Below are 16,499 nucleotides of genomic sequence, written 5' to 3' on the forward strand. Positions count from 1 at the left end.
AAAATGACGAATAATTCGAAACGGCGAAGAACGTCAGACGATAGATTTCAATAAAAAAAATAAAATAAAAAGATCGTAATCCTAAAAAATAAACATTCCGTGAGATATTTCCCGGTTATGTAACAGCTGCAGAGTAAAATTACAACTTTTTTGATGGTTTTGGGATAACGTTTTATCTACATTCCGCATTTGATGTACCAACACATTTTTGCACTGTCTGTATACCCGTTCTCACATACATATTGCGTTGTATAGTCATAGTCACACGGGTGTGCAATAAAAAACGTGCGCGCGTTATCCGGGAACTGACTTGCCGCGGAAAAACGACAGTTGTATATGATGGATTCACGCTACCGATAATAGTTCCCTTGACTTTGGCCTGCGTGATGTAAAATATACATATATCTGTAACTGTGTGCTTACAGAGCTGTTGAAGAAGGGAAGAGAGAGAAAAAATAGAAACAGAAAAGGATTTATTATTATCCGTGACAATGTTGGAGAAAACGGAAATAGGTAGGGAAAACACTTGAGACTAATAATAATAAGTAAAAAGAAAATAAGTAAGAGAGAGAGAGAGAGAGAGAGATGCCGGTCAGCTTTGAAATATACCCGCACAGATAACTACAAAACCGCATAAATATCTCTTCTACTTATTAAATTTTATCTTTATACCTAACATGCGTCTCTTTATCTTTCTATTTTCGGATGTTTATTTTTCTCGCGTGAAAGAAGGCAGCTGTTAAGTTATCCGCGCAATATACAATAGAGTGTACATACGCGTAAAGTCCGCGTAATCTTTCGATATGCGGAGGAGTTTAATTTTTTTTACATAATTTTTATTCCACTTAGAACAATTTTACAGCTTTTCTTGATCAAGTTTTTTTCTAAAAATTTTCCATTCCATTGTTTCGACTTTTCTATACATTCTATACCGTTAACCGAAATTCTATTTTGCACGTATTACATCGTTAAAATAAAAACAAATTATGAACAATTCGGGATGTAGAATGGTGTAAAACAAGAATAGTCGAATCATAATGGTAAATAGAAATATGTCTACACGGAGTTGAATTGTTGAAAGGTAGACGAAAGATACTAACTTTTGAACGGTAATTGATGGCTTCGTTGGTGAAAAATATACGCAAGTCAATTGAGAAAATTCAATTTTGTTTATAAATCGTTGAATCAAAAGAGTCGCATGGTCAACCAATGGATTGTTGTACGGTTCAGATTTCCACGATGCATTCGAAAATCGTAAGTTACGAATTCTCGTCGCGTGCTGCACAATGCACACGTCCTTGTTCACTTATGCATGATCGCCCAGTTTCCACCGTGGAAATATCAATATCAGCATTCGTCAGGTCAACGTTCTTTCGCGAATCCACGACGTGTTTGCGCACAGCAACTTTTACCGCAGCAGCGACTCGATCGATTATTTAAACAAGTAATCGCTGCTATCAACATCTCGGTGTGCAGGTATTACGCGTGCATGTATATATATTATACATATATGTGCGGTTCGTACTTCGCCGACGCACGGTTATAAAAAGAAATTGTGCACCGAGTGCAATAATGCACCCCCGTGCAGTTATTGACACCTCCCGACGATGTTATTAGAGCAGAAGGTATAATCCGTGATATTTTCAACAAGGTAATCGTCATCGTCATTATCATCGTACTCCGCTATTTCGAAACGTGTTATTTATTATCACTTTAGTTGTATTTACGAGCAACATGCGATTTTCGCATTACAATGCAGTTGTAAAGATCGGTAAACAACCAGTGACCGGTTTTATATTCGTAAAATTTTCGCAGGTATGTTTGCGAAAAAAAAATCACCCACGGCCTCAATCATACCTCAGGTTGGATTTCTTGTACAACGATAAGCTGTAACAGTCATCCAAGCAGACAAATTAAAGCATAGATTTTTAGCATCGAGAACATTTTCAACAAGCTGATTTTTAAAACAATTCATATATCCCATGTAAAGACAATATCAATCGATAGATTTCCAATCCCTCGCAATATCTTTATTCGAGGAAAATCCTTAGCGACGACTCCCCCACGGAGTGCAATCCCTGTAAGTCGGATAAGAAAATGAAAGACGCGTACAGCGATTGAATGAAATCCATGACCGACCTGCAGTCGCAAGGTTCCCGGGCGTCAATAGAAATTATGCAAAATTTATCCCAGTTGGCATCAGGCCCGACAAAAAAATTATAAAGTGTATAACAATTCTTGCCTCATTAACATTTCGCCGAGTATTGAAGCCTTGGCTTTTATTTTTAGCTCGTTCTCACGCACGCGAACCGGTAAAATTGGCTTTTCTGCGATACGCGCGTACATACCTACCTGTACATAGGTGTACATATATATATACATATATATATACACACGATGCGAAGAGTCTGTAAGTATCTCCGGGCGAATCGAAACTCGAAAATAGTACCAGCCCTCAAACATTATCGCTTATAGATGTCGTGCACCCAACGGATATCCCGTGCGAGCTTTTAAATTGTCACAAAAAAAAAAAAAAAATTGTTAGAATTCAAAGACTCGGATAAAAATATACCTCAAGGTTGAACGGGCGTAGATATTTAAACGAACCTACATATAGGTATGTATATAATACGCGATATCTAGCAAGATACATATTGTCAATCCGTTACAAACTACGCAACTCGTCTAGTTTCTGCCACGCAAACGATGGCAATTTAATCCGCGAACAGTCTGACTAGGTATAAAATACCCCGCGATTTTAACGTGACGATCGTTCATTCGCCGAAGGTGTATAATTATAAGTGTAATAAACGTTGTTGCCCCATCCTGCCGAGCAGTATAATGGAACTTGTTATAATTTTTACGAGCGTGGCAAACGTGCGGTTATAAAATTTTTATACATTGAAAGACGATGTAAAATGCATCGCCGAAATATGAATTGCGCAACGATGAGCTTGCGATTTCGGTGCCTAATAGCACAAGCGCAGCTGGTTCTTAAAACAAGGAGCATAAGGTGTACTACGATTGGTATTCGAGGTGGGCACACTCAATTGGCGTTAGCTACAGTTGTGTTTATACATTCCCTGGTATGGCTACCAGGTACATATTGTATTATACGCTGTGTAAACGCGATCAGATTCACTGACTTCAAGACTTCGTTACGCAATCTATGCTAATTTGTAACATTCAACCTAGCGGCGCGGCGGGCTGAAAATATTTTATCGCGATGTACGAATCGCTAGCTTTTATGTTACATCTATCGGTATAAATTTGTGAAAAAACATAGTTTCTGACGGATGAAAACCGTTCGATTGAAATTTCAGCAATTTTTTCGAGAATCCGAATTAAAGATCCGATTATTCGCACAGTGATAATTGAATGACCCCAAGTGGCGGTAAAATGAATCGAAGAATGCCGGTGTTCAGGTTTCGCAACCAATTAATTGTACCACTGATTCTCCGCTCCGTTAAAGTAACCTTCGCATTGACTGAAGTTTGGTACAAGAGCCTCTAAATACTCAATGCTACGTATATTTCCTGCAGGAAATTCACCAGGTTTCACGGTCAACCTGTTCCAACAACCAGATGAAAAAAAAGACGTGGCTGAATAGGTTGAGTTTATTTTGAGAATTCTGCAAGCATGACACGCGCTTGCTGATTTAGAACTTGACCTGAAGTCAATCCATACCCGAATCAATTACCAGTATATACTTAAGGATGAGTCGACAAAGTGATTTATGCGTCGCTGAAGAGTCACGTGTGCACGTGTTCGACTGTCTCCACCTGTGCAATCACCTTTAAAAATTTATCTAATATTTTTCATCAAGGCGTGCCAGTTTGTTGCTGAAAGAATCAGCCAGACGCGAATCTGCGGCCGAGTTAAATCGAGCCAGAAAACCGCATGGTAGACATTATAGGCGAGAGTACCGGAGCTGTGATATTTAAACGAGCATCCACACAGGCGTGGTCAAATATATGTATACGATTTCCATACATATTACGTATTTCGAATTAGCGAAACACCATCGCCTCGGGGAAGGCGATTTTTTAGCCACGGAATCGGACGAGAACGTCTACAAACTCTTGGTAGGTACTTAAGAATCGGCTGCAGGCTATTATATACGGTCAGGGTGAAGAGCCTGTACGCTGAGAAAAACGTTTTGCTTTTTTAAAAGCACCGATTTGTAGACGCAGTCTGTAGAAAATTTTCTCCTAGGAATAAAACATTTTATTGTGATTAGTAAAGTTAATGAAATGATTGTTTAAAATTGTAAAAAAATTTCATTGAATGAAATATACTTATAAATGCGAAACCTCGATTTCAATTTAGTCAATTTAATTAAACAATACTTTTTCATAGTATTATCAAAATATTGTACACCCTCTGGTAGATTCAACTAAATTGCTTCACACGGTTGGCTAAATCTGTTCGTTCGTAAAATCTAGTCAAATTTACGAAATCATGAGAGCTATAAATTGACTACCGCTATCAAACAACAAGTTACATCGCAAATCTTCAAAAATAAATTTTGTCCAAGTAAAATATCCTTTACCGCAAGGGAGGTAAGATAAACAGTTATTAGTAGGGGCTCCAGGCATCTGTCTAGTATAACCGGCAGAACTAAACGATTCGTGGTCTAATACCATTCAATCAGCCTCTAAATTCACAACGGCACATTTCTTTCTCGTTGTTTGACGTGACTTTTAATTCGTGTAGCATAAATTACAGTCAAACGATAAACGAAATCAGTAAAAAAAATCAAACGATAATTTTCCAATCTTTATAAAATGATTTCACTGTATCGACCCGATCTCCCGCAATATCGATAGAATCTATGGGATTGAGATGCAAAACCTTTTCTCAGACATTATAAAAACATTATATTTTCCGTGCATTGTAAAAATAAACTAAACTTTCTTGGCCGTGTGAAAATTGTGTTTGGTTGTACGTATATCAACCGTGAAATTTTGCTACCAGGACGACATTTTGGTCATTAGCACGAAATTTTTTCTCTTCCCGAGTAGGTATACGGGCATCCAATTTTGAACTCTTGCCAGAATTACGACGTAACGCGTCGTTCCCACGCCGGTTCTGCCAGCCAACTCGAAAGCTAGACACACTGCGTAGTTTCGAAAAGTTGAAAATAATTCGTGCAAAAATATCCTCAGACGGTAACGTAATAGTCCACCTGTCGGTCCGTTGGATTCTTACGATCATCCCGATCCAGCATTTGCCGCAAGTGTTTAAGACGTGGCCAAAATCCAACATTCGCCGTTTTTTACTTGGTCTCGGTCTGCAGGTTAAACGGTTTCGTCGATGCCGGAGCCGCGGACGCAGGACTCGAGGTCGTTATTGTTCCCTGGATGCGTGAACGAGGCAGGACTTTGGCGAGTCATGCAAAGCCGCGTTGAAAACGGAACGAGATGAAAGTGAAGAAATCACAATTCCGCGACACTCGCGACCTTCCACCTTGTTGGCGGCCACGATTTTCACGCTAATATTCATCCGGGTTTCAGCACCGTCGTCAAAGGGTTCTTCCACGATCGATTTAAGCTCGCAGCCCTACTTCGCCTTGTCTCGTCTCGCGGGGCGATCGAACAATGCAGATTTCGTGGTGCGAGGCACGACTTCAGCCTTTCTGCAAGCTTTTCATTCTTGGGAACGTTTTTTTTTAAATTTTTTTATTCTCTTCAACGTCGAGCTACAAGTAGGGAGATGGTCAAGTTAAGAACCGTTCGTTTCTATCGTCGACCTTATAAACCGTCCAATGTGAATAAACGTTACTTGGTCAACGTTACTGCATTAATTCAGCAGATTTGACGCAATTAGGTTTCAATCCGATAACAACAGCGATTATTGTTTGCCACGGATGAGCCAGCGTCTTTTATTTGGTCAACAAAACAATCAGGACGGTTCCATCTTTGTCGGACAATTAATTTATCGCATCTATTGATTCGCATGGTGACGAAAATTAAAGAATAAGAAACGATCGTATACCTCGAACCGAGTCGTTATCTTACAATTGTACAATTAATCAGTGACCGTATTAATGATCGGAAACTTTATATTCTCAAAAGTGACAAGTAGGTACATCCGAGTATAAGAAATAAATACTGGGAGTCAGGTTTTCTGAGTGATAAAGTTTTTTTTTCTTTTCAAATTCCGTCATCTGTTTCGTTCGAAGGATCGAATCTCTGTAAAGGTAACCTCTGGAAAACTGAAAGTCGCCTCTGATAAAGCCCCTCAATTATCAGGCGAGTGTAACGAATAACGAAGCTGCCGTATCGCGGACGTTTCTAAAGTCACGCGAACGGATCGACGACGGTTATTAATTGTTAAAGAAACATCTCTTCAAGCGGTTTTCTTGACGATGGATTTGACAGTGCAGTCAGCGTTCTTACACGCCGTGTGAAAACAAAGTTGTTAAAACACATAGGTATGTGTGCACGCATTGTATACGCGGAATAACAACCTGCTTGACTGCCTGTCTTTGAAATATACGCTTAGCGGGGAATCGACTTGAAGAGGTCGTAAAATGAGAATAATTTTCGCTGTATATATGCATAATGGAAACTGATCGTACCGGTCGGTACGACTGCGGATAGGTGAGCCGAGAGTGTTGAAAACCGAGTGAATATGTAACAAGGTTGAGTGAATCGATACGTTGGTGTGGAAATTAAAATATGTTGTTTTTTTTTTTTTTTATCCGTATATTTAAACAACTGGTATAATTATCAGTACCTAATGTATTTTCAGAGGTTTGAAAAGAGTACGTAATCACGATTCGTATACGACCAAAGCAAAGTCGACTATCATCCGAATCGGTGAACGAAAATTTGTGAATAACTGTGAGTCGGGAAAGAGATTCGAAAAATGTTTATGCTGCGATTTTGGAAGCAGCGAATATTCCACGATCGAGGCATTTCGTCAAAACTGGTTTTCAACCCTACGGCGAGCATCGCAAGCTGAATAGTTATCCCCTGTAGAATCGGGCTTGCGTGAGTGCGATCGGGAGTTGCTAAGTCGAAAGCGATGGGTACGAAAATAGACGGAATAATCAATTGCCCTTGTGGGTAATTCCCCAAGGGACGTCGGTTTCAACGTATACTTCGAATATGGCTCGTTGATGTCGAGTCGAATGAAAATTTAGAAGCTTAATTCACAGAAGTGCCTGCTGACACATGTAGTATGTATTAGGCTTGTACACGATGTCGTTATACGTAGATGCGATTATTAGGACTGGATAGTGGATTTTAAAACGTCGTCACGAGTCTTTGTGATAATTTGTATATTTCATACTTTCGAAAGTACGCGACGAGTCAGGAATGGGAATATTTTCAAAGGTGATATTTCGCATGGGGGGAATAAATTGAAAATAGAATTACCCGTTTAGAGAGGGACTCGGCCAACTGCAGCTTGGAGAGATTTTCTTCCCCCTCTGATCAAACAGAGATAAAAATATCTGAAATTTGAACAGCGCAGGTTAATTCGATCGCTTACGTAACTTCCTTTATTCGATCCGAATCCAACCGCCAGAAGTACAACATCTGGCATGTTCTGACTTTCGGGTATAATGTATGGCACGTTATGTACAACGATCTTTACCTGCGATCGGTCGCAAGTTTAATTTTAAGACAGCGGGGTTGAAGTTCCGAATTTAATAAGTTCCGAAAACGACAAATTCCTAATATTTTTTGTCGTCAAACTTAAAATAAAGGAATCAAACTTTTACGAAACATCAAAGTTTCGAATGTTCAGGAACCCGACGCTCAAAGTTCCGAAAGGACAAAATGCCGTAAGAGCGTAACTCCGACAAGTCATATTTCCGGAAATTTGCAAATGAGAAAATTTAATAATCTGATACATTGAAATTTCGAACGATAGATTTCCACTTCTGTGGATTTCAGGCTTGGTGAAATTTCACCATATATTTTGATCTTTCTTTGTTTTGGATTTTCGATATTCTGAAGTTTGGAATCGTGTACAACCTGATTTTCGGTTTATCCAATTTTTTCCACTCGCCCGTGGACTAAGCTACGCTGCGTGAGAATATTTTAATTTTCCAAATTTTACTCCATTGAAACTTTATTTTTCGGAATTTTGCTTTATCGTAATTTGGATGATCGAAATCTTGCATTTCGGAACTTTGACCCGTCGATTATCCGACCATTCGAAGCTTTGTGATTTCCTAAGAGTTTGATTTCTTCGCTTCAAGTTTCGCCACCAAATAATTCGGAATTAGGCGCCTTCGGAACTTCCACCAGGCAATATAATACATTACACTGCGGTAGTAGATAAAATTGCGGAACGATGTAAAAACAAACTAAAAGGAAAGAATCATACTCTCATATTATGTGCACTTTAGGAATGTCGAATACCTACACACCTGCAATTACTCGGACTGTGATAATCGCGGATAATATAACCGCGACGACGTGACATCGGAGCGTGCTGCATGCAGCATCTATTATACGCCTCGTTTAAACAAGCCTGATTGTCAGTGGTATTTTTATTATCACCAGTTGCCTCGTGAGTCCCAAATCAACACACCACACACGCACACACACGCAGTCACAGCAGCTAGTCAGATATCACACGTGTGTACCGAAGCCGGTAAATGATTGTCACACCGACGTCGTCGGTCAAAGTCACGTGCCATAATCGAATAGTTTACTAACTATTGCAAGACTCGTGATCCGGTGCTCTGTATAATTCATTCTATGCATCACGTGCTCGTTGTCGGGCTGCCCTAGGCTAGACGAAGCTAACGACTAGGTATTGCAGTACTGCATTGCCTGATCGTCTTCACGGGGAAACCAGCGTGAACGGGTAAATATGTGAATAATAATCCGCAAGCGAATTGCCGATAATCTGGGTCGAAGATTTTTTTATTCTCAATAATATTTTCGTAAAAAATATCCTGCAACTAGCTGCTGGTAATTAACGTTCCATTAATGATACCGACTATCAAGATGTAGCAAAATCCCGGTGATCAGTCCGTGTGATGATCGTTTATCGCGATAAGTTTGCAACGAACTTTGCAAAGAATAGCGATAGCGAAATCGCGGAGCTTACGAATCGTGCGGATAATATTGAAAAAATTTATTGATGGATGAAATCGATCGATTAACACTTATATCTATATGGACTCGGTTGAGTTACACAGATGTGATATATTCGCGGTTCTAAGAGGCGTGAATAAACATGACTTTTACGGTACAGCGAGAAATAATTATGTCGGCAAGCTTATCGAATAAGAGGAAGATAACGCGTAGCAACAGCTCGATTTCAGATATAGCGGATCAATGCCAGATAGCGATGCTCCCGATGGAGGAAGATGAGATCTGACCCGAATTAATCACTCAGGCAAAGACGATCGGAATCCCTGAAGTAGCAAATGTTTTTCGCAAATTGCAGGATCGAGGTGCGGATTTTTAATATGAAAATTCTCAAGCTTATTGCCATAATAAAGAGGAGGCAGAAGGTTTTCATGCTCAATTCGATGACTGATCAATAAATCAAAAAAATGCGCTTACGCGTATAAAAATCCGTAATTGTAAATAAAAAATCTTGCATCAAAACCAATGACAAGTTTCGTTCGTCGAAATTCAAATGATCACCGATATCGTCGAGGAGATTCGTTAATGACGGTGTATTTATTCTTGGTTAGAATTGACCTCCAGGATATCGTCCTTAGCATTGACGACCGAGGCCAGGACATGAATTCCTTATCGGAACACGTACGACGTCTGGCCGTAACCGAAGGATCGCTAAACGTTGGAGTTGAAGGTCGGCGAAGAGGCTTCGCCCGGAAATCTATTAGAGGCACGTGATCTTGACCCAGACCATGGTGCGTGTCTCCGAGGAGTACCCATGAGAATCGGACCGGATAGTGTAGGTACCGAAATGTGATTTAGGCAAACGGGGGAATCGGAGACTAACAATAATAGTCACGTCGCGGTTGTTTCTTTGAAAGAAATGTAACGGATTCCAATTGACGGAAGTTTTGCATACTCGGGAATTTTGGATCAATTTTTCCGCAGACATGATTTTTTCATTTCGTTTGACATTTTTAACGACGTTACAGGTATACATGCATAGTTGCCGAGACGTAAAAACAGCCAAGGATCGTGCTTTTGAATATTTCGGCAAGATAGCCTTTCCTCTACAAAATTAACGTGGGTAGTTGGGTGGGTACATGATTCCAAAAGACTAAGGTGTCCAAAATGCAGGTATAATACACCTGCTTGAGAGTATTAATAGAAACGTTGATAGGATACAAATGACCGGGGTGAACGGCACACTCTTGACGCAGTCAAAGCGCCAGGCTTAGTTTCGTTGTCACGTAGCCAAGAGAACCTTCAATTTCAAAGACATCTAATTAAGACGTTGATTCGCCGAGTGACGAGCGAGTTAAAAACGTTCAAGAGAGTCCGCGGTATACACGCAACAGTACAAGAATATAATACGTATAAAGTAAAGTAGAACGTATAAAACGGTCACGTATAACTGCGATGAATAGAGCCGTACATGGAAATATTTAGCAGTCCGCGTAAAGCTCGTGTCAACTTGAAAAGTGGTGATTTTTCTTCAAGGTAAGACCTTGCAGGGTACAGAAGTAAGAAAAGAGAGAGAGAGAGAGAGAGAGAGAGTGAGAGAGAATTGCGCAAAACGAACTTCGTCACTGGCGAAGAGCTTGCATGAAAGCACAGTTCGCGATTTCATTTACTTTTTCCCCGAAAGTATTTTTGGCAATAGAATTTCACTGCTTTCATGACAATTATTCGTTTAACGAGGTAACTGATTTACGTTACAGATGTTCACTCACGTTTCGCAGGCTGCAGAATATATAATATACACGAACGTACACAAATCGTAAAACGCTCAACGACACACATTCGTTCCGGTGACGTCAGTCGGAGAGCTGTTTTTTCGACAATGGAGAAGAAAGAAATATTTGTAATTGCAGTTTCTCGATCTGTAACTCACAGGCAGCAAAAGCCGGTAGTTACTCGCCACGTGACCAAGATCGGTAGAGTTACTTTCTCTTGTAAGAAATAACCCTCGGCAATTGGTCTGGCCAATCAGAAAGCGGTCTTAAGAACGTGTAGTCTGGCCAAAAATTCATACTTTTCATTGATATTATTGCAAGATTGAGTATTCGTTGATTTGTTCTACTCGTAAGTTCTCTTTAAACAAATAAATACACAGATAACAAATACTGGAATTACGAAGAAAAGCTCGAGCGTCGATGCTTTGTATGATATTGTTTCGAAATTGTTAAAAATCTAGTAGATTCGTTCGATTTTCAACAACGATGTCTCTTTTGATTTGGAATAACATTGTCTAATGTTGTTAAATCGTATATTTAACGATGCGAATTACGTGACGAAGACAAATTGTAGAAAATAGTCTCCCCAATGATACGAGCTATCATATAGAATGAAATCAAACGAGTCTATTAGCTTTTGAACAATTTTCAAGCGATCTAAAGCGAGACATCAATTCCTAAGCTTTCCAATTCTACGATAATTCTTATTTTTAAAGAGATCTTTGTAGTTTACGAATAGAAAAAACTGATGAATAATTAATAAACGATCATCTCGTCATGAAATTATGAATCAATTAGTATCAAGTTTCTGGTCAAAAAGCCTCTTGAACCCTCTCGAACGAAAGCGCAAACGATAAATCCTCATCAGTTTCATCCCCTTTCACTGTTTCGTTACGAGAGCGTTTAGCCGATCCATGGATGTTTGCCAGATATTTGCCATTAGGCATGAATGATGCAAAGGTGGATGCGTCAACGGATAGAGATTCGTGCCGTCACGTCCGATGTTTGACGCTGAAACCACGCCGCTTCAGCGTTGTATGCGCATATAAATTAGTCATGCAGTCAGCTTTAGCGTTATGGATGGGTTCTATTTTAGTCCGCGGTGAGTTTTAAATAATAACAAAACAAATCAAACAAACATAAAAAAAAAAATATAGGATATACGGGCACACACGAATCGCGCGGGAATCAACGATCCATTTATGGATGTTAATTGGCGATAATTGCATGTACCCACTGTACTATTATTATCGGTGAATATTTTCTCTGAACGTGCAGCTCGCGTTTACAGCGCACAGTATACACTCGGAAACGTTAAATTTACATCATACACGTGATGCGATAAAATTTTACCACGTGTTTCGATGCCGTATCTATTTGACTAGTGAAAGTTGCCGAATGAATGGATTTACCTGTCGGCATGTGTGTTGTTTACATGCTGTATAGTGCATGTATTATACATTTATACTTACAATTAATCGATTACGTTGTGTTAGCTCGATTTGTCGAGGTTGTTGATTCCCAGCAATTGTTTCTAACTTTCACTGCTGAGGGTACACGTTAAGATAACGAATAAATAAAAGTACTTGCGAAACAACGGATTAGGGATAGCAGCTTTGGCAGTTCAACCTTCACCTCTATTTTTTTCGGTCATGTATTTTGTTCAACGCGATTAATCACTCTCTGCATCCTCGTGTACCAATCACACGCAGTCGGTGTGTAACATACCTTGAGCATCAATTTATGGTTCAGCCAGTTTATAGTTCACAGGTTCTTTGCCTGGTGTTGTGACATTTCAAGATCGCGAGCTCGTTGCTCAAGGCAATTCTTGAAAATCATCGGAAATATCGCAATCGTTAAGGTTCCACGTATTTAGGGAATTTCCGCCAATCGTTCTTTAACAAAATACGTGTTGATTTTTTTCTGTTTATTATTTCGCAGTCAACGATACGAGGAAAGCAAAAAAAAACTTTTCCGCATCGCCGAGGCTTTTGCAAGGAGTGTAATAAAGAATGCAGGGACTGCGGAGCTACGAAGAGAAGCTTGAGCTTCATTTGGCGGATGTCTGTAAAGGTGAGATTCTTCAAGTGCAGAGGGACTCCAATTAAAACTTTTCTTTCAAAGCTTTTGAAACCGAACGCCATGGCCGTTATTCGCTGCCAGTCGTCGTTTCTCCACGGTCGTTATTACACGATCATAATCTGAAATATCACGTTCGTAAACCGATTCACAATCAGCACAGGAAGTGATATACATATAAGCTTCGGATTCTCAGACGATCAATTCAATTGACTGTTCGTAAGTATATAAAAATGTATAAAAAAAGGTCGTTGTGATAATTTGGAATTCTCAGACTTGAGGTAAAACAGTTTTACACCATACATTTCGTTACGAATCAAGAATCGATATTCACCGAGTTAGGCAGCAGCAAAGCGATCAAGAATTTTTTTACGCAATTGAATTTTTTGTTATGCTATTCGTGGCGCAGACATTTGGCCGATTTTTATCGATAGAGAGATAATTTTCACGACTATACGACAAAATTACAAAAGTAATATTCAGACAGCGAGACAGGCTTAAATTAGAACGCAATAGTTATAACGTCGATGTCAATATTTGAGAAGATAGCGAAGATGCTTGGTCCGATAAAATGGTATAAGACACGCAAAATGTGCGAGCATTTCGCTGACAATGCGGATTACAGAACTCTGGTCGATTATCCCGAAATGACGTTATCTAAATTTAAGTCGGTCTCAACTCCCCGTCTGTTCAGTGTCATTGTCAAGAACCCGTTTTTATATCGATCCCTCTCCAAACAATAACCACAAATATACCGCGTACAAAATACAAAAATATACGTCTGCTGGCAATATTATTAATTACAATACAAATAACATCTGCAGAATCGGAACAATGAGGTACGAACTAATCAACTTCGGTAATAAAATTCAATTAACCACAGTCATTAATCCACCTATTGGTATATATATGTATATATGTATCGAGGTGATTGTGTAAAATTCACGTGAAAGTGCAGAAAGATTTTTACGCTGTAGCACTGATGGGATGCGAGATGATTACGTACGATAGAAATAACTCTCGGAATTCAATTTAACTCTGCGTAACTTCAAGAGGTGATTGACTCTGAATCGAGTGTTTATAACGCACTCTCATTGTTATCCATCTCATAACGTTATGATTTTCTTTGCATAATTTTCGCATCGTATACACACGCGACTCGTACTTTACACACGGTTTGTACGCATGCCTGTGTATAAGCTTCTCAATGACAACAGGCGAGAAATCCGATCGTCGGATAACCGAGAAGGTATTAATAATGAAAATCGATTGAAAATGTAATAATACGCAGTGAACAGTCTAAGAAAAGATTGTCAGTTCCTTGACACTAATGTTGAGGCAAGCTACCTCGGCTGAAGTAAAAACCTCATTGTAACGATGAAATGTTGTTACAATAACAATGACAAACCGTAACGCTGCAGCGTAATCATTTCATCTGTAATCATTTAGCGGTGGAAAAAATACTGACCAAAGTTCACGACTAACGATATAAGCTATATATAGCTTAGTTTTGACGATTCACAAATATGATTCGACGATTATAGTCGCAGGTAAACTTACTCGGAACTATTAACGCGAGTCATTGATGAATACTGGGCTTTGAATGGAATATTTCATTCCTTTATTTTTCAAAGGAATTATTGTTATCGTCTTAAATATACAATTAAGGAACGTGATCGGCGACTCGGCGTAAAACTTAGAAATCAAATATTATAAAAAAAAAAAAAAAAAAAAAGTAAAAGGAGGACGAAGAGTGGATAGTCAGAAAAAGGAAAGTAAAAAAAATATTCAACGGAAATTACCTCGATTTTCAACATAATTGTAGGTCAAGCGCGGTAAGCGATTCGGATAAAAACGCTCGGAAAGTACGACTGACAATGAACGAGGGAAAGGTCGTGCGATAAGTTGCGCAATATTTCCGATATCGTGACGCAGAAGAAACTGGAAAAAACTGTACTAAAAAAAAAAATCACCTCCACAAAAGATGAAAGATAATAAAATATCGACTGTCCGTCACGGTTCGTTGTGCGGTTTCAGGAGTTTTTACTAAAAGGATTTATCAATATTAAGTAAGATATGCTGGAACTGCTTTGATCCGAACGGCGTGAGCGCGGGTCCTTCGAAAAACCGGAAGTGTGTACCGGAACAGCGATTCGTCGCGATCTAATTATCGTTACTTTGCTGATTAACGTCTGTACCGCGAATAAGAGAACGGTGTCGTATAACGTCTATTGTACGAACAATATACGAGGCATGATATTCTACACAATTCCGTATTCGCGTGAAAAACTTGAAAGCATTGTAGATGTTGGACAAGGCTAACAAACAAGCGTCAGTGGCTTCTTGTGCAAACCCTACAACGTGTATAATGTACAAGTATACGCAGATCGTACGATACGTGTGCAATTTCCAATCTTAGTACGTGTCTAAGACCACGTTCCGTAGTTTTAATCAGTCGATCGAGATTTTCCAGAAGTGTAATATTTGCGCAAGAATCGCGTCAGTTTCGCAAAGATTTTTCCCCGGGTTGCATAACAATCATTTCCGTAATTGTCGCAAGGGTAAAAAGAAACAACGTGAGATCGTGTTTAAATTTATGTTCGTTGAGAGGTTTAGTAGCTGTTTGAAATCTGGCCAAAGTGCAGTTGGAGAAAATTAATCTAGCGTATTGTAAAAATGCTTGGATAGATGATATTACACGTTGAAGTTGAGAATAATGGAAGGTAATTGTTTCAAATTTGTTTGGTTTTTAACCAAATTTTGTAAAAAATAAAAACAAAATAAATAATTTCGTATTTGTCAAACAAAATTTCAGAACAAAACCGCATAATCGATCAGAATTTGTGATGTTAAATAACGGTATACCACAATATAAAATGTGTAAAAATGTACGGTTCATAAAGGCGATGAAGAACTCAAAATAATACTTAGAAAAGATAAACAAAAACGATGTAAAAAAAAGAGCGGATTTTATTCAAAATTGCAGTTTGGTAAAAAAAAAAAAAAAAAACCTACCCATGTCAATTATATTTTCTTGATGATTCTACAGTAGACTTTGCACTTTACAAAGTATATCTAACCAAAAAAACCTGACGCGTCCCTCTTTTCCTACAGTTTTGAACAAAATCTGTTCTTTTATTCTCCCCGTGAGCGCAGGTATCAATAAACATAAGGTAGCAAAGAATGGTGGTCTTTTTTCTCTATAAAGCAAGGCAACTCACCAGTCAGGAAAGAGAAGAGGAGCCGCCGCAAGGATGTCGCGAAGTAAAGTCGTCGCTGGCGGGACGTGCGGAAGGATTACGGGGGCAAAAACCCCGCAAACCCCGGCGCCTCGTCCATGCTTAGCTTCGTACCGACCCAGATAGACGGTCAGGTATCCCAGGAGACGGTAATGCGAGGGCGGAAGTGTTGCCAGGAGATCCTTCGTGGAGTTTATCCAGGTCTCGTGATCCTTGGCGTAGTTTTCTGGATCAGGAGTTAAAGTGGATATGTCGCGCGGATCGTTCGTTATTACAGGTAAATTCTGAGTCGACGAAAAGCGTGATCAATCCACATCGTTTGTACAAGATTTCAGACAACGATGTGTAAG

The 16,499-nt window shown here is 39.3% G+C and overlaps 1 protein-coding gene across 1 annotated transcript in view; it reads right to left on the reverse strand.

Moving 5' to 3' along the window:
* LOC124185301 (protein FAM13A) overlaps nt 1–16,499 on the reverse strand; it is a 42,118-nt gene that overhangs the window by 13,373 nt on the left and 12,246 nt on the right. Inside the window, exon 4 of the mRNA XM_046575932.1 lies at nt 16,132–16,375. Coding sequence (XP_046431888.1) covers nt 16,132–16,375 — 244 coding nt within the window. The remainder of the gene's footprint in view (nt 1–16,131; nt 16,376–16,499) is intronic.

The sequence above is a fragment of the Neodiprion fabricii genome, chromosome 1 (genome assembly GCF_021155785.1).
Source record: "Neodiprion fabricii isolate iyNeoFabr1 chromosome 1, iyNeoFabr1.1, whole genome shotgun sequence".
Taxonomy (NCBI): Eukaryota; Metazoa; Arthropoda; class Insecta; order Hymenoptera; family Diprionidae; genus Neodiprion; species Neodiprion fabricii.